The sequence below is a fragment of the Prinia subflava genome, chromosome 3 (genome assembly GCF_021018805.1).
Source record: "Prinia subflava isolate CZ2003 ecotype Zambia chromosome 3, Cam_Psub_1.2, whole genome shotgun sequence".
Lineage (NCBI taxonomy): Eukaryota > Metazoa > Chordata > Aves > Passeriformes > Cisticolidae > Prinia > Prinia subflava.
In genome coordinates, this window is record NC_086249.1 from 19234111 (window position 1) to 19255661 (window position 21551).

Genomic DNA, 21551 nt, shown 5'->3' on the forward strand with positions numbered 1-21551 from the left:
TGTGAGTGGTAAGTAAGGACATGAGACTTCATGCAGAGGATTGGTACCAAGAATGCAGGTGCAGGTCCTGCAGCACTTCAGAAGATGCTCGGTCTGGTGCACAGCACAAGGGAAACAATTCCATGGCTCATCCACTGTGCTCATGTATCCTGTCCCACTAACCATGAAGAAAGGAGTTTGGGAGAAAGGGGCAGTTACTAGGCAAAGAAAATAGGCATTTCTGGTTTTATTGATAACAGGAAAACATATTCATTCTTTCTTGAACGTGAGTGGACAGAACTAACATACAGAAAAGCTGTGATGATCTCCTTTGCTTTTCCACCTCAATCCCTGATCTCTTCATTTCCTCCTCTACGGTTTAGCAGATGCACCTTCTGCTTTCCACTGGGCTTTCTTCTCCAAGTTTATTTTCGTAAGAGATTCATGTCTTTTCATGGCCTAAAATGTAACAAGATCATCAGTTATCACCACGTGAAGGACCACGGAGCTGAAACTTGAATCAATAACTTACAAAATACCTGACCTATCCTTGCCAAGGCACAGTTCTGTCAGCTTTAATGCCAGGAAGCCAAGACAGTTAAAATAAAATATTGAGAGATTATTTTAGCTGGAAGTAATTAGTTCTCTGGGAATAAATGAAACCCTTTTTTCAAGGCACTAGCAGATCCATTCTGTGCTTCTGGTCAGCATTTAATACTGATCTTATTTTCATGAGACAGAGGTACTAGAAACAAATCAAAAGTTAAACATAATCCCAGACTCACAGAATATTTTGAGATGGAAGGGACCACTTGGATCATCAATTCCAGCTCTTCAGTGAATGGCCCACTGGGGGATCAGACTTGGCATTACTAACACCATTCTCTGGCCAGCTGAGCTCATTGCAGGAAACATAAATAATTCCAGCTGCTTTGAAAACAAGGATTCCAAAGTAGCTGTCCTCTCTCTTGGTACTTAAATTCATACTCCTCCAGTACAGAGGAAAATGCTCTGGGCATCATCAGTGATTGATCTCTGCTGTTAAAACCAGGAAAAGTCCTTCCACTGTTTCATTTCAGAGAGCTGCATCTTTTTCATTTAGTGGCCAAATTGTGTCAGAAATAGCAGGTGCCACTCAGTAGCTCCCAGTGCTGGGGTTAAGACTCACTGCTTTTAAGGTTTCTCTAGAACACAGAAGTCCATAGGAACCAGAAGTGAACACTGTCATCAGAAGAAAGGCAGCATAACACGTAAGGTTCTTCTGCCACGCGGATGCTTTAAGCTCAGGGGGTTTTGTTAGGTTTTGTTTTGAAGGAAGCATATTAATGGTGACATCATCCTTTTCTGATGGAATTAGTCAATGAGGGTCACTTCTGGGGAACCAGGAGGACTTGTTAAGATTTTGTTCAGTGATAAAATGATAAAAAGCCCCAAAACAAAAAACCAAGCCCTCAAAGCAAGACAGTACTAAAAATCCACAGAGGAGCTAAGGAGTTTAAATGAAGATTCATTTGCCCCCACTGACTCAAATTTTGTGCTTACCTCCTTCCCTCTGATCACCATGATGATGCATCCCACTATTGTCAAGGCAATCATGACATAGCTGAACTTCACACGCAGCGTGGTCTTTGCTGCTCTCACCGTGTCAAGCCTCAATAAAGAAGAAAAGAACAGACTCATCAGAGACCCAAATAATTCACTTGGCTAATTATTTAATTTCTCCTAGCGTGCTGTCTTGGTAGCTTTGTGTAATGCTAACAGCACTTGGCTCTTTGCACAAAAAAGTTTTACAAGAACAGGAAAGGCTGGTCCCTAAGTACCTCGGGAGATACTTGGTGACAGAGGCATTCCTCTCAAAGCTGGAGGCAAACCCAACTTTTTAAACATTGGTTACTCAATTGTTGAAATACTGCAAAGGCAATGCCAAGGAGGAGGGCTGCGGTGTGCAAGTGTTCAGGATGGAAAGAACAGGAAAATGAGAGGGATGGTTTTCCTAACAGAATACTTTTCTTACTGTCAGCTCCCTCTGTGCTCGCTACCATGTTCCAATATCTGCAAAGTCAGAACTCATGGTATTATAATTGTGATGTATTTAATATAGTAAAACATGTGATTTCTTTCAATAGCAGGAGTCTGGTAAAACCCCAAAATACCGAGTTCCTTGGGCAGAGGGAAGTGTTGGCACAGCTTTGCAATTTCTTCTGCCTGAACTTCAGAATGGTTTCATTTACGATGCAGTCTCGTTTTCCAGCAAGGCGCTTCCTCTGCTACAGGACTTGTAAGTGCAGTAAGTGACACCCAGGCTGCTGAATGCAACACTCAGTCCTATTCCGAATAGGACTTGGTAAAAGACCAGTGGTCCCCACTCCTGCTGGAGTAAATAGCCTTGAAGTGATCTGCTTCCCTGAGGAACTAAGGAGGTGTGGAGATCCTAAGCTTTCCAGCATCAGCTTTGGACAGAGGAACTCTTGAAATATTTTTTCTTTTTTTAATTCCAGGGGGCTTAGCTAACCACACCAGTAGCTATACCATCCTTTTGGGAAACCTGTTGCCTACTCTCCTGTTATCTTTTAAAAACCAGAAGTCTTCCAGCAGAAGAGTAGCAGTTATTAACACCTCCCAGCTGTACACGTGAAGAGCAAAAACGAGATCGTTTATTTTGAGTTAAACTCTGAAGATCCTTCTACCCAAATGACATCTTGGTTACAGCAGGTTTCTCTCTGTGTTAGAGAGAACAAGGCAAGAAGGGCCAGGGCATTAATGCTTTTTAGAAGTGCTTTCCACAATAACCAAAGACCTACAGCCTGTACATTTAGCTCTCCTTGCAGAACTTAGGGCAGATAACTCCATTCTCAAGGAGGGCTGATATTCTCACTGATTATATTTGGCACATGATAAAATTCCAGAAGAAAAGCAGCAATGTTGTGTGACAAAAAGAATAAACGCATCAAACTAGGTTCATTATACCCCAAAACTTAACATGGAGAATGGATTTAATGGAACTGGGAAACTATTACTGTACATAAACATGAGTGAATATGGAATCTGTTACTACATTTTGGCCCTTACATTTGGAAGAAAAAAAAAAAAATACTTAAGGATCCATGGTAGGTCAGTGTGGTAAATCACACAGGACCTGAGAGCTGAGAAGTTTTGTCCTTGTTTTTGTCAGAGTATTGATTTGAGTACGAGATTTCTGATCATAGGGAACAAACACATCCATCTACAGTGAAACTAATGGTTAACTTTAGCATCCAGGTTATTTGCTTCTGCTAATAATCTGCAGTGAAAGCCTTGAGTGCAGGCTGCAATTAAGCTGAAATGCACAGTAGTAGGATTTTAAAAAGTTTGCTAGTTAATTTTGGAAATACCTTAGATGTGTTAAGAATTTACGTGAGCAGAAGGTAGATATCTGAACACAACTTGCATTTTAAATCAGTTCAGTGGCTGAGTTTAACATTTGTTTAATAAATAGGTTGCTTCACCACGTTTTACAAGATTACTGAGTTATATCACAAGCCCTTACAACCCACAATTAATCTCAGATTAATTAATTAATCTCAGAACAGGAAAACAAGTTTTTGTGCTTTTATAGTTCTCAACTGTCTTCTCAGATTTGGCTGAATTATTTGTCTAAATAAAAAGAATTCCCTATGCACTTGCAAAAATGGTCAGCTTTTATCAGAAGTTGGTTTGTCCTTTCAATAAACTACTGAAATCAATCACTCTGCTACCTCTGTTTTCTTAAAAACCCTCATGACAAGTGTTTGGTATGCAAAAATACATGAAGTAAGTTTTAATAATTTACTCCTGTATGTATTTCAAATGTAGTTTAAAGAAAAATGATTTAATACGAAATGGAAGGATTCCACGTTTAGCAACCTTCATTGTGCTCCATTTAAATACAGGGGTGGATTTTCAATTCCCATGCGGTGTATCCAAACAAACAAAAAATATTTAAGAGGGCAGCTACATCATTTTCTTACTTAAGTAGTGCAAGATTTACTGTTTCTTTTAAATTTAAATAAATACATTTAAAAGCATTACGAGCATGTTTTAAAAGGTAACTACACTACCACTAGGAGTGTTTTCTAGACTAATAGTTGTCTTGTTAACAAGTTTGATCTTCATTTTTGGTGTGCAAACCAGAACATCCAGTTTTGTTTTGTACTTTTCACACTGGACACAGCTTTGACATTTGGACTCAGCAGCGACAGGGAAATTTTGACCATATATAGTTTGGGAGCCTTAGCACTGTTTGTTAGTTTAAATTCCAACAGTAAAGGAAGTTGGCCCATGCCCTTTAGGTATTCATTAATAAATACTTTACACGAGTTTCAGTTATTTTATAGCTGCATATGAAAGTTTCCCACAGCGAGAGACTGACATATAATGAAAAACACTGGAAAAAGTTCACATTAATGTTTGAAAAAAGCTTTCTAATCGTGAGAGAAGAGTAAAAATGAACTGATCTGACACAGTTTTCTAATGAAACAACTGATAAATGCTGGTCAACCCTTTGCAAAAAAGAAAAACAACAAAAAACCCAGGAGGGGTACATTATCCTAGCACAAGAGAATTGCTGAGGTAATTTCATCTCCAAGGACAATACACAAAACACCGCAGGGGGAGATTTTTCAGCTGTGCAAACCCATTCCTTTCTGGAAAATTACTCTGGAGTTGCATTCAAGTAACTTAGTTCTGTATAGACAAAGTCTCTTACAGCTTCAAAAGCAGCACTTACGAGACAGTCTCTGGTATATCCTCTGGCTTTTTGAAGTGACCTGCCCACAACAGAAACCTCCTGTCCCACTCTGTGGGCTTGTACCCAGGCACCCCCGAAGCAGATCGACCTGGAAAACGCCAACAAAACGCACAAATAAAGACAAAATAACAAAACCACCAAAAGCCCCAGTCAGAGAGGCTGGAGGGTCAAAGCTGTGACAAAACCAGTCAGGGTGAGCAGTGCAGAACTCTAAATGCGATTGCCAGAGGTACTCAGAGAATGAAATGTGTATCACAGATTAATGAACATGTAAATATGGATTAAACTGAAAGCCAAGTCCTTCCCAAAACCTTTGTATCTGCAGGTCTAAATATGCAGAAGCTGCTCCACTAAGCTTCTTTAGGTGCTGCTTTTCTATTTCATTTAAATAGGGTTAAAGAAAAAATCAAATGGAGCAGCTCTAGAAAAGCCACATGCTGCACAATAACAATGAAAGCCAATATAACATCACAGAATGTTAACTTTTTCAGGCAGTGTAAGATTTTAAATTATCTGAAGGGATAAATAAACAGCTGACCATAAGCAAAGATTGGACACATAATTTTCAGGTCAGTCTTTCAAACTCCATATACAAAATACTCATAATTTAACAGGGGAAGCTTTTAATGTATAACATACCATTAAGAAACAAAGTGCAAGATAGACAGCTTTTTCCTTTTCAACCACAGGCAGTATCCTGTATGGCCATGTTCTCCCTCATGGATTCATGAATTATCAAGGAAGTGGGGTGGATACAGTTTGCTGATAACACCAGGTTATTCAAAATCATGAAGAGGGCTGAGCCCAAAATGCGACAGGCTTCCGAACCCAGAGTCAATGAACTGGCCCGGGAACTCCCTTGTCCATAAACAGGAAGCAATTCCAGTTCCCACACAAATGACAGACTTTGCTCTCGCTCATGAATCGTTACCCTGAGCAAAGCCTTGGGGTTTCACAGTGGTGTTGGCAAGATGCTCAGCAACAGAAAGAAAGGAGTGTGACTGTCCATGATCAGGGACTCAGACAAACACAAGGGCATTGCTGTGCCTCTGTAAAACCGTGACTCCAGCTTTTTGAAAAGCATGGGAAATACTTAGAGGGAGCAGAAATAGAGCAGGCACAGGGAACACTGTCAGGACAGCCACAGGTCTGGAATGGTCATCATGTAGGAAACAGACTTGTTTCTGTTTCCGTCTAAGTGTCTGACACCGTGCAAGTGTCACAGACTGAGACCCTTCGGCCTGGCAAAGCAGTGGCTGGAGCTCTTGAACCCAGCAGAGCACTGCAGGAGACACTGGGAGTGTGGGTTATGATGAGGTCTTGGCTTGGAAGGGGGGCTGAACAGAGAAAAATCAGATTGTAAAAAAAGTGCACATTGGGTTAAAAATCAAACACACAGCTGTAGCTGAGGAATTTCTTCTTAGAGAAGAAATTCTTAGGGCATTTTAGTATCCACATTCTTAGAGAATGTGGATACTAAAGAACTTCAAGAAACTGAGCAAATTTGTGGGAAAAAAAAGTCCAGTGAGGACTATTAAACAGCAAGATGCCACCTCTGGGGCGGCAGTATAGCAGAACCCTCTTCCCATTGACTTCCTTAGGTTCTTGCTGTGGGTCACCATTCCCACTTCACAAGAACACAGGGGACTTCCTTTACTGGCCCCTGCTGGAGACATCAGTTTTAAAGAGACTTTAGTCCTGCCCAGTACAGCTGATTCATGTTTTTAACAGAGTCGTGCCGAATGCTTCACCTCTGTGTGTTCCTTGCTCCTGCATGGCCGGGCCATAAGGAACCTGTGACACAGGGAGCACAGGAAGTGTCCCATATACAGTGAAAAAATGGCCTGAGCTTTCCCTGAGCAGCTCCACCCTTCGCCATGACCAATTCAGACTCTGCCCTGCAGTTTTTGGAACGGCTGGAGCTGGCTGCACTCTGAAACTGCCAAAGTCTTTCAGCTCACACAACATTCCTAAACTATTCATGTTTACAGTGGGGCTGAGCAGGCAGCTCCGAGCAGAGGAGCCCTGGTGTAGGAGTGTGCACTAGATAAGGCTCTGGTGCTCTGCTACAAGGTGAAAGCTCTGTGACCGTCACAAGTGGAGATATTGACCCCGGCTTTTTGTTAGAAAACAAGACTTCACCACAATTAATGCTCCATTTTTCAGTCCAATAGACCAGAACTCTCACAAAATCAGGGATATGAGCATCTATGCCAGCCAAATTCCTGTTCAGATGATTGTAGCGTGGATATTCCATGGCATGAAACATTCCATGACCTTATTAAAGACTCTTACCCTTTGGCTGAAGGTCTTGCTGGGGTTTAATGCACAGCCTTCTGCTTATCTTCAGGTCCACTCCCTCAGTCAGTCTCAGAACTGAGGGAATATTTCTTCCCAGCAGTTTAATAGCCCTATCTGGAAGAGAAAGCAGAGGAAGAAAAAAGGCCAAATTTAACTCAGAGCGGGAGAAAGCGGGAACCAGCTTTTCAGTGGAAGCATTTGGGGGTTTTTTAACACAAGAGGAAAAAAAGAAAGAAAACCAATAGGGACAAATGAAGGCAAGAAGTACCAGATTTAGTTATAACAGCCTACCAAAGAAATTAAAACTTGTTTATAAGGTATGCCTTGAGCTGGCTCTGTAATCTTACGTAGAAAAATGTGAACACAAATTAATTTAGGAAAAAAAAAAATAAAAGAATGCAAGAGAACATCCTTCCAGCAATGTCTACAACACACCACACATCACAGTTTCCAGGAACTCATCTATACATATGCTTCAGATACACTTTGGAGGGTGCTATTTCAAAGACTGCACACCAGCATTCTACCAATCTTGTTACATCCCAAGAGCATTGACAGAGTCAAGTCAAAAAAGCAGAATCTTTAGAACTGAGAGGTAACTACCTTGTTGTGCATTAGAAAAGGCCAGGGCACCTTATCTACAAACACATACTTTAAAGAAGGTGTTTTAATGCATTAATTAATATAATGAAAAAGTTCTGGGAAAAAACCCCACAACCACGCAAACTAACTCAGAAAGGCAAAAAGCGCATTTCTAACAATATAAAATTACTTCCTTTTTTCCTTCGTTATACTGTCTGAAGGTGTCCCTCCTAAGGGCCTCTACTTTCCAAGGTATAATACACTCCCGCTCTGAAAAACCTGCGATTTACATTTACAGGCGACACCCCCAACGAAACCGGACCCTTTCCAGGCTCCTTAGGGGCGCGGACCCTCACGCTCGGCTGCGCTCCCGCCGCAGCTCCGGCCGGGCCGCCCCGCTCCGCGCTCCGGGCCGGCCCCTCGGGCTCCCGGGGCGGAGGCGAACCGAGGGCGGCCCCGGCCCGGCCCGGCCCGGCCGCTCGCCGCCCCTCACTCACCGGCGCGGCCCCACATGGCGCTGCCTCGGGCCCGCTGGGCGCTGCTCAATGTCACCGCTGGGCCCCGCCCCGGGCCCGCGATTGGAGGGAGCCGCGCCGCGGGGCTCTCGGGGCCGCCGGGGCCGGCACCGCCTCCGGTGGGGCGGACGGAGCTCTCCCAGCGGCTGGAGGAGGCCGAGGAGCCGCGAGGCCGCTGCCGGCGGAGATGCCCGGCCGGGGGCCGCTGCGCCGGGGGCCGCGCTCCGGCGGGTCCCGCCCCGCTCCGCCCCGCGCGTCATCCCGGCTCCCCGCCGGATTGGGCCCCGCCGCGCCCTCGGCCGATCCAGGATGGCGGCGCCCAGCGGAGCCGCGAGCTGCGAGGACTTCGCCGAGTTCCAGGTACCCTCGCGGGGCGGACGGGCCGGGCCGGGCCGGGCCGGGCGCTGCCGCCGCCGCCGCCTCCCGCGCCCGCGCCCCGCGCGCTCCCGCCGCCTCCCGGCGAGCGGCCCCGCGGGAGCGCGCGCCCCGTGCGCGAGGTCACCCCGCTGGTGCGGCCGGCGGGAAGCGGCGGGAGGGGAGCGGGAAAGGAGCGGGGTCCGGCCCGGCCCGGCCCTGCCCTGCCCTGCCCTGCCCTCATCCCAGCGGCAGCGGCGGGGCCGGGAAGCTCCCCTGCCCGCGGGTGCCTTTCCCGGCACGGAGCCCCGCGGGCGGCGGGAGCTCCGTGAGCGCCTCCGCGGCGTTCAAGGGAGCGTGAGGGGCGGCCGTGCCTTCGGCGGGGCGAGCGGGGCGCAGGCCGGCGGGGCCCTGGAACCCGCCTGGTTCTCGAAGGCGAAATCCCAGAACATCCTGAGCAGCTGGGGACCGTCGGGAATCACCGAGTCCCGCTCCTGGCCCTGCGCAGGACGCCCCGATGGTCCCACCATGTGCCCGAGGGTGTCCAAACACATCTTGAACTCTGTCGGGCTTGGTGCTGTGACCGCTGCCCTGAGGAGCCTCTCCCAATGCTCAGCCACTCTCTGTGTGAAAAACTTTTTCTTGAGATCCAACCTAAGCCTCCCCCAGAACGGTGCAGGGTTTTATTCAAAGTTTGGCGCAGGTCGTGCCCAGTTTCCTGTGTGGAAGCCGGGACGGGACTGGGCAAAGGCTCTTCAGCCTCTCCTGCTGCCTGCATGGAGGCCGGGGGACTGCAGGGAGCATGAGTTACCCCTGCTCTGGTCTTTGCTGCCGAGGAAACTCTGTGGTTTGCAGCACATACTCCCAGAGGTGGGATTGTTCCTTTGGTGTGCTTCCAACTCTTTGTAAGGAATCCTATTTAGTTTCTATTAAAATGCTTAACTATGCTTTTTTTTTTTTTTTGTCATAGGCTTTTCTGAGAGATATAACCAAGTATTTCTCTTTTTTAATACAGGAGCTGCTCAGGGTGATGAGGACAATCGATGATAGAATTGTTCATGAATTGAACACTACGATTCCAACAGCTTCCTTTGTGGGGAAGGTTGATCCTGGCCAGACGTGTAAAGAGCTGTACGAGTCTGTGAGTGTGCACACCTTCCACTTCCAGCTCCCTTCCTGCTGATTTGTTGTGTGCAGTAGCCACCAGTAAAGCATCCTCAGTGTCTGAGGAAAATGCTGCCTTGGTAGAACCTGCGCTGTGCATTCCTAACTGTCCTGCTCAACATCTCCACACAGTGCTTCAGTTTAAAACCGTGCAGGGAAGTTCTTTGTTCTGCAATACTGATCCTTTGAGGATCTTTTAAAAACAGTGCTTGCTTTTCCTGCTGCTCTGCAAGACTCCTTCCCATGCTTACCTAAGAGCAATAACAGCAGGATAGCATGAGTTGAGAGTAGCTGCTGCTCTTAGCAGTGTTGTTTCCCATGTGTGGATTATGAATTCCAAGGGATTTCTATAGAACAGCAATACCATGTCTTCAGAAAATGTCTCTTTAAACTTAGGAGGGTTTTATATTCTGATGAGTCACTGTGACTTCCCTTCTCTCCCCACTTAGTTGATGGGTGCTCACACTACTAGAGAAAGAATCATCAAAAACTGCATCTCTCAGACTTCCGCTGTAGTGAAAACTCTCAAAGAAGAGAGGGAAAAGGTCCCTGAAGATGCAGCATTATTAAAGCAACTCAGGAAAGAGCAGACAAAGGTGAGTGGTGAAACCTTACAGTGGAAGAAGTGGGCACCTTTCCCAAATGGAAAGACCAGTGTGATGGAGAGAACCTGAAGTGGATCCTGAGTCGAGCAGTCTTTCCCAAGGTTCTTGTTGGCTCTTGTTGGGTCTTGTGAGAGTTATTTTCCCAAGGCCTCAAGGCAGAGAACTGCTTTTATCCTGCAAGTGGAGCATTTCCTGAGATTCTTTCGCACAAAAGCTGTAGAAAAACACACATTCTTTCCCATGGTGGATTCTAACCTTCACTGATTGACACCACTGAGGCACAGCTTTAACTTCCCTTCCTCTCTACAAGATGCTCCCAGGCAACCTTGAATTCCACTTACACAACATTTGTGCTGTTTGGTATTTCTTGGATTAATATTTGGAGTACCTTGTGATGATGTGAGAGAGACTTCTGGGTTTGCATATGCAATTCTAATGTGCAAATGCCCTCTCAACCTTCTGGCCAGTGGCTGGAAAGTGCACTAGACCAGAGGTGATCAGAGGGGAATGAGTATCAGAAGTGGAGGAAGGAGCCCCACTGAAGTTCTCACCCCACTTTCAGAGCCCTTTTTGTAAGGAAAAGGAGACTGAGAGAACCGTGTGGCAGATGAGCAGTTTTATTCTTAAAGCCTCACTTATTGAACTGCTAACAAGCATGGATATTAGTTTGGAGATCTACAGTGGTAGCTTAGTATTTTCTACAAATTTTGTAAGCAGAGCCAATCCTTTGAGCCCGAAATCTCTCACTGAAAACACTGTGAGGATCACAATGACAGTATTTAATGATTGGAGGTGGCTTCAAAGGTTAAAAGCAATCCATGATTTAGAAACAACTCAGAATGTTTTTATGAGATCACCAGATTTGTATTTGGACCTTATGGATCCCCCTGCTTTTTTTTTTTTTTTTTTTCTTTTGGCTCTCCAAAACACAGAGAGCTATGTTTTTTCTACAAGTCAGAAAAGCTATCTTGACAGAACATACCCTAGTTTTAAGAGTGGGAATTTCAAATATCTATTCACTTGCTTGCAATACAAATTTCTTTTCCCTTGTTATGTGTGTTTCTTATCCTGCTAGTTGTACAACGTGGAGAACTTCATGCAAAATTATTACTTCAGGGTCACTGAATGAGCAAACTTGGAGCAGTAGTTTCTTTGAACTGCTAAAGATTCTCTGAGGGTTTTTTTATAGAGACTTCCCCTGATTGTCCAGTCACTCTGGATGCTGGATTGTTATTTCAAGGAGACTGAAGTCCTGTTGAGTTGGGGAAAGTACATCCAACAAGTATAGCGTGTATCTGTGTCCCTGGATATCTTACTTGAAAGGTTTCTAGTGGGATTGCTGTCTTGGTTTGCACCTGTTCACCAGGCCTCGGATTGGAACCATGTATTGAAAATGGTTCTTTGTTGTGTTAAAGTCTCCAACAAGAATACATCCTAAATTTGGGCAAAAATGGGAGATGCTTCTTAAATCTTCTATTGCTTCAGGACCAAATCACCTGAACACAAGTGTCAGAACAGCCCCTTGGTGTTTCTAATAGGTGTGAAACAAAGAGATTCTTACCCTTCTCAAGGGATCAAGTGAGTGCTCAAGAACTGTATATTGGTGGTAGTTCCTGCCAGAGCTTTGGCATCTGATTTGTCCTGCAGTGATGACATAAAATATGAACTGCCAGGCAGCAGTTCAGACAGCACGAACAACACGTGGTCAGACTGCACACCCTGTTTGGTCAGCGCACTGAGGAGATGGCAGATGAAACAGAGAGGGTCTGTTCACAACTTGAAATCCAGAATCGTGGCCGGATTCCTAGCTTTGCTGCCAGCTGCATATATGACTGTAATAATGCAAGAGTGGCAACTCAAGGCTGCAGAGCTAACCCCAGCCCTGGAATCCCCTGTGCTGAGTGCTTGAATTAGGTGCAGTTATTTGTGCCTGTGAAGCCATCAGTGTTAATCAGTTAATTGCTAGCAAATCTTGATGGACATTATTTAGGAATAAGTAATGAGTACTCAGGACCCACTGCCAGGCTGGCTTTGTGAGTCTGCCTTCACTGTGCCCGTGCAGATGGGTGTGTGCCCTAGGGCTGACTGGAAGGGCCAGGCTCCCAGGGCGATTACACATCCTGCCCTTTGGTTTGCACCATCAGAGGAGGCGTGCCTCTGGTGCTGGGGTTGGGAGCTGGAAAGTTGCATTGGTAGTAAAGTTGCAGGGAGACCTGTTTGACAATAACCTTTTATCTGTTATTTTCTGCAGTTGAAATTGATGCAGTCGGAGCTGAATGTTGAAGAAGTGGTAAACGACAGAAGCTGGAAGGTACTCAGTCATTTAACAGGGATGGTGTTCTGTCCCAACAGACAGTCCTCTCTGGAGGTGTGGGACTGGTGCCGTATGAAGCAGGTTAACCAGAAATAGATGAGGGCAGTGCGGGGGGAAATGCTTCCAGTCAGTCATTTTCCCAGTTCTGGGTGCAGAGATGAAAGCTTTTTGGTTGCATGGCCAAGGGAAGAAAAGCATCTGATTTAGTGGGGAGGAAGGACTGTGGATTATTCCCTGTGTCTCTTTCTCCCCCTTGCCAGTGGCTGAGCACTTTGTAGGCTTTTCTATGGCGATTTCTCTGAAAAGCTTTGCAGGGCCTCTTAACAGTGTCAGAGAGATGGGTCTTTCACATTTGCCCGTATCTGGTGCTGATCACAATTCTGAGCAGAGCCCACAGGAGGGTGAGGCTGTGGAAGTTGAACCTTTTCCTGGTGGAATTTCTTCACGGCTGAATGGACACTCCCTGGTGCAAAGGGCAGCCGTGCTGTTGCTCTCCTGTGTCAGCAGAGGGTGCAGATCACCCTCTGAATTGATGGCCCCGAAGTCTGTCTGGTGATTTTAACACTGAGCCTAAATTCTGAGGTGGCTCTATTGTGTCACTGCAGCATTTCACATCTGGCATCCTTTTCTGGTTTGGTGTAGCTTTTCAGAGCTTTCAGTACTGCAGAGAGAACCTCTCTCCCTCTCTAAATGCAAAAGGGATTTGGCAAATAGCTAGTACCAGCTGCACCTTCCTTTTTAATCCCTGCTTCATGATTGTAGTCCCCTAGATTGCACCAGCATAAAACCAATACAGCTCTAAGTCTTGGGTGTTCGTCAGTAACCTCAGAGCAGGCTGATGAAATGAGCATTTACACATTTTTTCCCCGTATGCTTTGCCATGAGTACACCTCTGTACTGTCCCAAAAAGCTAAGCATGCACTTCAGTTTAATTTTAAACCTGCTCAGATCTGACTAAACAATGCCACAGCCTTAACAAGAACATGCTGCTGGTCACCAGGGGCAAATATTTCACAGTGACTCTGCTATAGGGGAACAGCCCCCACCCTAATCTTCATTCTGGAGCACCAAATTGAGTAATGATCCCAGAGATTTCTTGTAGCTGCATTAAGCTTTTACTGGTGATAGAACTGTCTGATTTTTCCTGGAGAGTTTATAAGCAGTGAGGTGTGCATGGTGCAGGGGTACTTTAGCCTGCTAGTGTATTCCTCAGCTAGTGTTCAGAGTGGGGCTTGAAGAGAGAAATATTTCTGGGTTTTATCTTCAGCTTTGCTGTCCTGTGCTCTGAATATACACACAAGTGCCTCCTTTAGCTGCCCATAAAAATGCCACTGATGGGATTAGAACCAGTCCTGGTTGCAGATCGAATGCAATTTGTTACATGGAAGTGATTACTGGTGTGCAGGCTGCTGTTCTACTGTTGTGGACTTCTGGTTGGGAAGTACACTTGTGTATTGCCATTAATCCTAAACAGCTGAAAACTAATTGGAAAAATCTGATGAGGAAACAGTTTTTTAAACACTGGCTGACTGTAGCAATAGTGGCATACAGAAGGATGACTTCAGAGAAACCACTTTAGAGAAATGCTTGCAAATGAATTGACTTTCAAACAAGACACTTGCATTAGTCTCTGTCCAGCACCTCCACACTGGAGTTTATTGTTGGAGTGGTTTATACAAATACATAAAAGCCAGCAAAATCAAACTTTTGTGTAGTAACATGAATTTTAAGGTTTCTCAGCCATTGCTTTTCCTGAAAAATGTCTGAAAAATGAACAGCACTTCACAGGTAGACCAGTGGAGTTAAGTGGCCTGAATAACACACTGAGATCTGTGAGTTAATGATCCTAAAAGAAGGAGGCAGTCTTACTGTTAGTAAGACTGCAGTGTTGATCTTCCTGACACAGGCTGTGTCTTTGATTGTTGAAGATACTTTGAAAGTTAGCATGATAGCCAGCAACTGGTGTGTTGTTTGATGCTAGAGACCCTTTAGAGAGTATTTCCAGCACCCTTTTAGACATACATGCCATTAAAATGTCATTAACAGACAATGGACAAAAAAAGGTACAATATGTTAAGTAGTAAAATGTTTCTGAATTGGACTTGCTGTTGCTTTTAAACTTCTACAATTTCCTCCTATCACTGATCTCAAACCTTCCCCTTGTCTGAACTCTTCCAGAGGTGTTTATTCCATGTGGCAACATAATGGCCGCACACTTCTGTGTGTGAAAGAAACTATATCACAGCTTTTGTTTTCTGCAGTATGAAGCACTTTGTAATACATGTCTGTTTCTTAAAATAAATTAAATTTGATAGATAGTTGAAAATTACTCCAAAATTGTTGCAATGCTGTAACTAATGTGTGCTCCAGGCTTCACTTTTGCTGAAGTTGCCATAGGTTCTGAACTGTGAATAAGATCAGCTGTAGAAGATTCTAGGAAGATAGAGCTTGAAACAGTGTATTTATATAAAGTGTTAGATAACTAAAAATTACAAGATCACTCACTTTGCACATAAAGCCAATGGGAGAGTTCATGAAACTTCATAGCCTGATGATCACAGGCTAATGATTTGGGTCTGCCAAATCCCTGGACGGCTTGGCAAAACATGCTCTTGTGGGAATGCTGATGGGACATCCAACTCCTGCCAGAGCCTCAGCTTGGTGCCAGGTGGTGCTTGTGTCACCTTCAGGACTCGTGCTGAACAAGTTTGGATAAAAACTGATAAATAACTAAATGGCTTGTGAAGAGCACCTGCAGCCTTGGTGGGAACCTGTGTGTTTCACTTTGGATTCAGGCTGCCTTACTTTAAATAGTCACCTTTCTTGGCCCTCCTTAGGGCAGGCCGGCAGCAGCTCAAGCTAAATACACACGATCCTCAGTATCCAGTTCTGGAGGCTAAATTTTACCCAGAGAAGGTGTCAGAGGTGAGTGAGGCTGTGCCCTTTGCAGGGAGTGCTGGCAGCACTGGCACAGGCAGGCAGATCACTGAAGTGTGCATGTGGCTTCCAGGAGCCCTTGCCCCTCTGCTTGGCCATCATGCCAATGTAAAATGTGCCTGGTCAGGAAAGACAGGAATGCAGCACCCAGATTTGAATGCCAGAGTGAACCTAGCAGAACACAACTATTCAGGAGCCTTCCAACGATTATTTCCCTCCCTTTTAAAAACAAAAAGACATCAGCATTTTTGATGATAACAGATGATAACAGGATTAAGAATCTGCATTATCTGAGGGAGAACACTTAGTGCTTTGCAGTCTCCCAACATCAGCCTGCAAAACTTGGATTTGCTAAGCCAGGAGAGAAGATGAATGGAGATGGATGTCTTGGCAAGTGCCATTTATTGATACCTCAGAGCTGGGCAGCTTGAGATGGGTGCTACACGAAGAGGTAGTTGCCTGAACTGTCTGTGAAGTTCTGCTCATTTCCTGGATGGAGCTGATTCACTTTTGCTCTTCTGTTTTGGTGTCTCAGGTATTTAATGAGCGGTGCCGAATTCACTACAAGCCTCCGAAGAGTCAATGATGATGTGGGGTATTTTCCATCAAGGTGGTCCGTAACTGTGAGAGCCAAACTGGAAAGAGACCTTGGGTGAGCTGAATTGGGACCCTCCAGAACCAGTAGAACCCAGTCTTGTTTTGTTTTGGACCTACTTAGCTGAATTCTCAAGCCTGAAATGATTCTCCTGTAATTAAGAGAAAACAACTCATCTTTTGTACAAAATATGTGAACAAATGAGTTTTATAGTATTAAACAATTTTCAAACAGAGTGCAAAACTGGCATCTTTTTTGAACTTACACAGCTTCAGTGATCCCAGAGGGGAAGAAACAGTAAAACCCATCATGAGCAGGGAGGACAAGGCTTTCCCTGAGCTGGTGCCTGCTAAAATATCAGTGAACACGGTCTTTTTGTGGCAACAATCTGCTGAAGTCTGAAAGGAAATAAAAATTGTAGACTGATCAGCAAATGTAGTAGGTTCAGCATCAGTGAAAGTAAGAAGTAACCAGCCTTGTTCTGAACTGCTCAACACAAGCAGCAGTGGTTAAGAGTTATGTGTGGGTGAAGGTTTGCCATTGCTCCTGCATTGCTGACAGGCAGAATCTGTTGCTTACTGCCCTTTGGTCTGTGTTCTGGAGTTTTCCTTTATATAGGGAATGTGGTGTCGATTAAAACCACTTTGGATTGGAGCTGAAGATGTGTCTCTGGCCATTTGAGAATGAGACTGTCCAGGGACTCTTTTTTGTCCCTCCCTCTGAACCTTTAATATTAGTTCTAAAGGTGAATTGTGTTTGAGCTGAGGAAACAGCTGTGCATATATCTGATCCTGTTGGTCCTGGCCATGGGTGTTGTGTTTAGAAAGCTTTAATGCAGCACCCCTGCAGTAACACAGCATTTAAAGGCAGATGAGTAGGAGGAAAGCTGAATTGCTGTGATTGCACCTGTATATTTTACTTTTTATTTTGTAGTTATCTCAGATAGGCTGACAGTCAAGTGACAAGGTCTGTGTGGTTGCCAGCTGATCTGATCTTAAGAACCACTGAACCTAAACAGAGCCCTAAAAGTACAGGCCCTATCTTGCAAACACTTTGGAATTCAGCAACAGCAATGAAATTACTGGATATACTCTCATATCCCTAAAGCTTCGCATATACAGGGAGTGGGAAATCAATGAAGGAATGTACCTGTGTTACTGAGAGCTGGCAAAGATCTGTGCAGCAGCATCTGTTTTACAGTTGTTTGTGCAGTAGAGACTCAAACTGCTTGGAGGCCTTTTAATTTTAGGCACCAGGGTCATTTAATCTCACTTTTTTTGAGAATGAGGTAGAAATATATTTTAAGTCTTTGAGGATGTAAATCCTAATGTTAAAACTTCTTTTTTTTTCCTTTTTTTCTCAAGGTACTGCAACTGCTTTATGCAGAACTTTGAGCTGAAGTACTCATTCTTGAAGATTTCTCATTGTTTTTCTGCAGCTCTGAAAGCAGAAAATGTGTTTGTTCTTCAGTTGTTAAATTCTTATAATACTTATGATTGTTTATCATCAAAGTGTAAATTAAATACTGCTCATAACTCTGGGCTGAACTGGCACTAATGAAATTTCAACAAGAGATGATGGTCAATTAATGAGATGTTGAAAACAGTAAGTTTTGATTTCAAAGTTGGTACTTTAATATTGACCTCTAGTCTAAAATATTCTCTCCAGGGCTTGGATCAACTGCAAGGACAAATTTTCCTTTTAAGCCAGTTGTACAATAGAAACTTCTATGAGTGTGTATAGACTTGGATCAATAATCTTGAAATGCAATTTTTTATTTCTGTATAAACTAGAGATCATAATGAGAATTAATCATTGTCTTCCTCTATCCATCCAGATGTTTGCTCAGCTGTTGTGGAAAGCTTCTTCACTTAAGCAGATTCTGTGATAAATGACCTATGAAATGGATGTGATACACAGATTTTTTTTTTTCTGCATTTGTTAGGAGGAAACTATGTTTAAAAACCCCAAAACCCACAACCCCAAAAAATCAGCCCAACATAGAGTTATTTTCAGTTTGAATATAAGGCCAAGCAAGTAGTCCTGTACAAACCTGAGTATGAAAAACTGATGCCATGAGAAGACTCCTAAGTGCCCAACCTCCCTTCTTGGGGCGTTTGCAGCTTGCATACAGAGGGTTGCACTAAGACGTTGAATTGCTTTATTTAGTTTGAGCACAGAGGGCTGTCTCTCACAGTAGTCCATGGCAAAGCAGGTGCTCAGAGGCTGTTTGATGTTGCTGCTGAGCTCCATGGAACACGAAGGTGAGTACATGGAATTGCATGCCAGGCTTCGGGCGCGGGGCAGGAGAAGGCGGCTCCGCTGGTCCCTCAGTGCCTCGGAGCTGTGCGTGGAGCGGGGTGTTTTGGCGTGTGGGCAGAGGGCATTGGTGTGAGCTGTGTGCCACGCTGAACCTCTACAGGCAGGTAAATTCTGTGGCTAGGGATGCCTGAGGATTCAAGGATCCTGTTTAGTCAGGGATTGCACCTTGCTTCAAGGTTACCATTGAGGTGGTTACAAAATTACTGGGCTGTTTGCTGTCATATGGGGGTCAAATAGTGGACCTTATGAACAGCAGGATTTCATCCTTTCTCTGGTTTTAACTTCTGTTTCTGCAAGTAAATGCCTGTGTCCAGAGTCCTGTGGGTGCCTTGCCTCCTCTGCTGGGGCTTTCCCATTGCCTGCAAGTGGTGAACAGAGGTGGGCAGATCCCACTTGCTTGGAAAGTCCTCTCAAGCTTGTGCACCTTTCCTCCTGTGAAATAGAGGTGTTCTTTTTCTACCATTCAGTGCTGTTGTCTTCTGCAGCCTGTAGGCATGAAAGACTGATGAAACAGGTAACTTCTTCAGAGAGTATTTTTAACAGTAGATTTCAGTTGTCTTGAAGCAGACTGAGAGGAAGAGGCTCAGCATAGGCTGGGTATGAGAACTTTGTGCTGCTGAAGGTCAGGTTCCTGTTGATCCTTGTTCATGTACAATGTCAGAAACCTTTCAAAATCAGGATGGGTAGCAGCAGGGGAAACCTTTTTTGCAGACCAGCATGTTGAAAATCAAGGCTGTTGTTCCTGTGATGATGAAAACAGATCTTCAGCTGGTATGTAGAGGGTTGCTTTCCTCTAGAAGCTCTTAAAGACATTCGACCATGTGTCGTGTCCAGTCACAATTACTGTCTTGTCACTGTGAAACAGAAGACTGACCTTATGGCTTGGCTTTCACAGTAGTTTCTACAGAGCTGACTTCATTCCTGGTTTAAAAATGACTTGTAAATACATAACCCTGGGGTTTGGATTTTGGTGGAGGCTTTTTTAATATTTTATTTTGTTTGCTTTGTTTTGTACTGGTGTTTTTTATCAACAATAGCTTGCACCTCTTAAAATTGCTTAAACAGGGCCAGGGAGTAGTGGTCTGCAAGAGGTAAAGATCTGTTTCTACTGTGTTGGAATAGTACATGGTGCAAGATGTTACTGGGCTTCAAAGCTGTACAGAATGCCAGTAGTGGTGACCCAGCAGAGATTCTCCAAGACAACAGCAGCACGGTGACTTGAGGGGAAGCTGCCAGCTGTGCTGATGGGAGTGGAGGCTGGCCTGCTACGTGATTCCAGCCATGTCTCTAACACTGCAAGGAGCACACTCACTTTGTTGTGCAAGAGATGGCCTGGGGCTCTCTGTTCTTCTCGTGGCAGTGTTCCAAATCCTGGTTCATTACATCCAAAACTCAGTGTAGAGAGGGGTGGGTGGAGGTGGGGGTTGCCCAAGATAGGGTTGATCAATTGCCTCTGATCATTTTTGATCACAGGTCTGTGAAACGTCAGCACTTCAAAGCTGTTTCATTGAATACTTGTGCAGGATGAGTACTGCATCCCAGTCTTAGAAATATCGCTGGATTTTGGGACAGCCATTAGCACTGCTGTGGAAACAGTCGGATTTGCCTCTGTAAACTTCAGCATCAACTTGCTGACAATTAGTCTTGATTTTTTTCCCCTTCTGCACAACTGTGCATTCCAGGAGGAAAACAAAAAGTTGTTATGCTTTAAAGTCAAAAACCAGCAAACCCAGAAATATGGAGACCAGTGAATGATTTCCACACAACATCTTTAGTTTCACACCTAGAGTCTTTCCAAGATTATAAATTAACCCTCCTAGACTTTGTGCTCAGTGTTGCTAGACAGAATCAAGAGTACTCCAGGAGTGTACTGCTGCCCTGGGGATCTTAGCATCCCTTCCCAAGGAAGTTAGCAGGATCTGTATCCTGGTGAGTGCACAGGTTTATAAAATACCCTGTTTTAGCACTGGTGCTGTGCAGTTTTTGGATTCTCTGATTTCTGGCCTCAGTAAGGTGAGCTGGCTCTTCCAGTTCCTTATCTGTCCTGTCCTGCTGAATAAGACACAAGTGGTGAACCATGGTCAGCATTTGAGTGAATCAGCATCTTACACAAAAGAAGATTTGAGTTGTCATCAGCTTCACGAATAGGGCTCTGAGGAACTCCTCATCTGGAGAGGAGAGGTTGATGAAAGTAGCAAAATTCCAGTTTTAACAGCTGCCTCTCCCTTTATTCCTTCCTTAACAGGAAGGATTTTTCTCTCTGTTCACAAAAATGTTGTCTCAGGACGATTTTTCCTCAAATGCTTTTTGTCCACTTCCACTTGAGACTGCTGGTCAAGTTTGGAAAATTCTGCAATATCTTTTTCAGTAACATGCTGTAATGCTCATCAATACTGTTGAGTGTAGGGCCCCAGTTTCTCAATCTCATGGGCTTTGTACCAATTCCAGGACTTGAAGTCAGATCTTAAGTACTTTTTAACAGTGTCTTGCATCACTTGTTATCTGTGAGAAGGAGGGTCAGTAGTATGGGTAGGACACAGATAAGTTTGTTGCTTTGGCAATAAACCCACCTGCTCATAATAAATTCCCTAATGCTGGTCCCAGCAGAAATGCCCATTACCTGTGTGCAGCACATTCTCATTTCACCTGCTCCCATGGACCTGCCCCTACAGACTAAACAGTGTCTGGTCTGTTGCTGCTTCTCTGGTCCTCGCTCTGGAACAACATTCCTCTCACTTGCTGGTGAGGGGGATGGCAGGAATATTGATGGGGAGTAATTTTTCTGTGGTCTTGAAGTGTTAGTTCTCCCTTCCCAAGGAGGGCTGCTAGCAGTTGACAGCCTTCCCCAGTAGGTTTTGAGCTTTGTACATTTGCATTCATCAATGTTACTGTAAGTGCAGAATGAATACTTCTGACTATATGGTCTCATGTTTCAGTAGCATACGTTGAAATTGGGACAGCTTTTGTGGTTTTTTGATTGTACTCTGTCTTCCAGGAAATTGGCACTAGAGTTAAAAAGTGGATTTTGCTGCACATTCAGTTGCTATTATGATTGCCTGAATGCAGCTCTCAGTTTTATGGGATAGAAGCAGAAATGCCTTATTTGCAATACTCATCT

At 44.5% G+C, this 21551-nt stretch overlaps 2 protein-coding genes across 3 annotated transcripts; one reads left to right on the forward strand and one right to left on the reverse strand.

Moving 5' to 3' along the window:
- Positions 1–211: 211 nt before the first annotated feature.
- Positions 212–8284, reverse strand: FAM162A (family with sequence similarity 162 member A). The gene is made up of 5 exons (XM_063394260.1): positions 8125–8284; positions 7040–7159; positions 4724–4832; positions 1522–1630; positions 212–438 (listed from the first exon to the last, which is right to left on the reverse strand). The coding sequence occupies exons 1-5, from the start codon at positions 8138–8140 to the stop codon at positions 352–354; spliced, it is 441 nt and encodes a 146-aa protein (XP_063250330.1). The 5' UTR covers positions 8141–8284; the 3' UTR covers positions 212–351.
- MIX23 (mitochondrial matrix import factor 23) lies at positions 8173–17613 on the forward strand. Of its 2 annotated transcripts, XR_010079962.1 has the most exons (6): positions 8173–8502; positions 9512–9637; positions 10110–10256; positions 12517–12576; positions 16052–16168; positions 17476–17613. XR_010079962.1 is itself a non-coding variant. In XM_063394259.1 (5 exons), the coding sequence occupies exons 1-5, from the start codon at positions 8173–8175 to the stop codon at positions 16100–16102; spliced, it is 714 nt and encodes a 237-aa protein (XP_063250329.1). In that variant the 3' UTR covers positions 16103–16354. The 2 variants fall into 2 exon arrangements, 1 of the variants encoding a protein (XP_063250329.1); XM_063394259.1 differs by lacking the exon at positions 17476–17613 and having other exon boundaries at positions 16052–16354.
- Positions 17614–21551: the final 3938 nt, after the last annotated feature.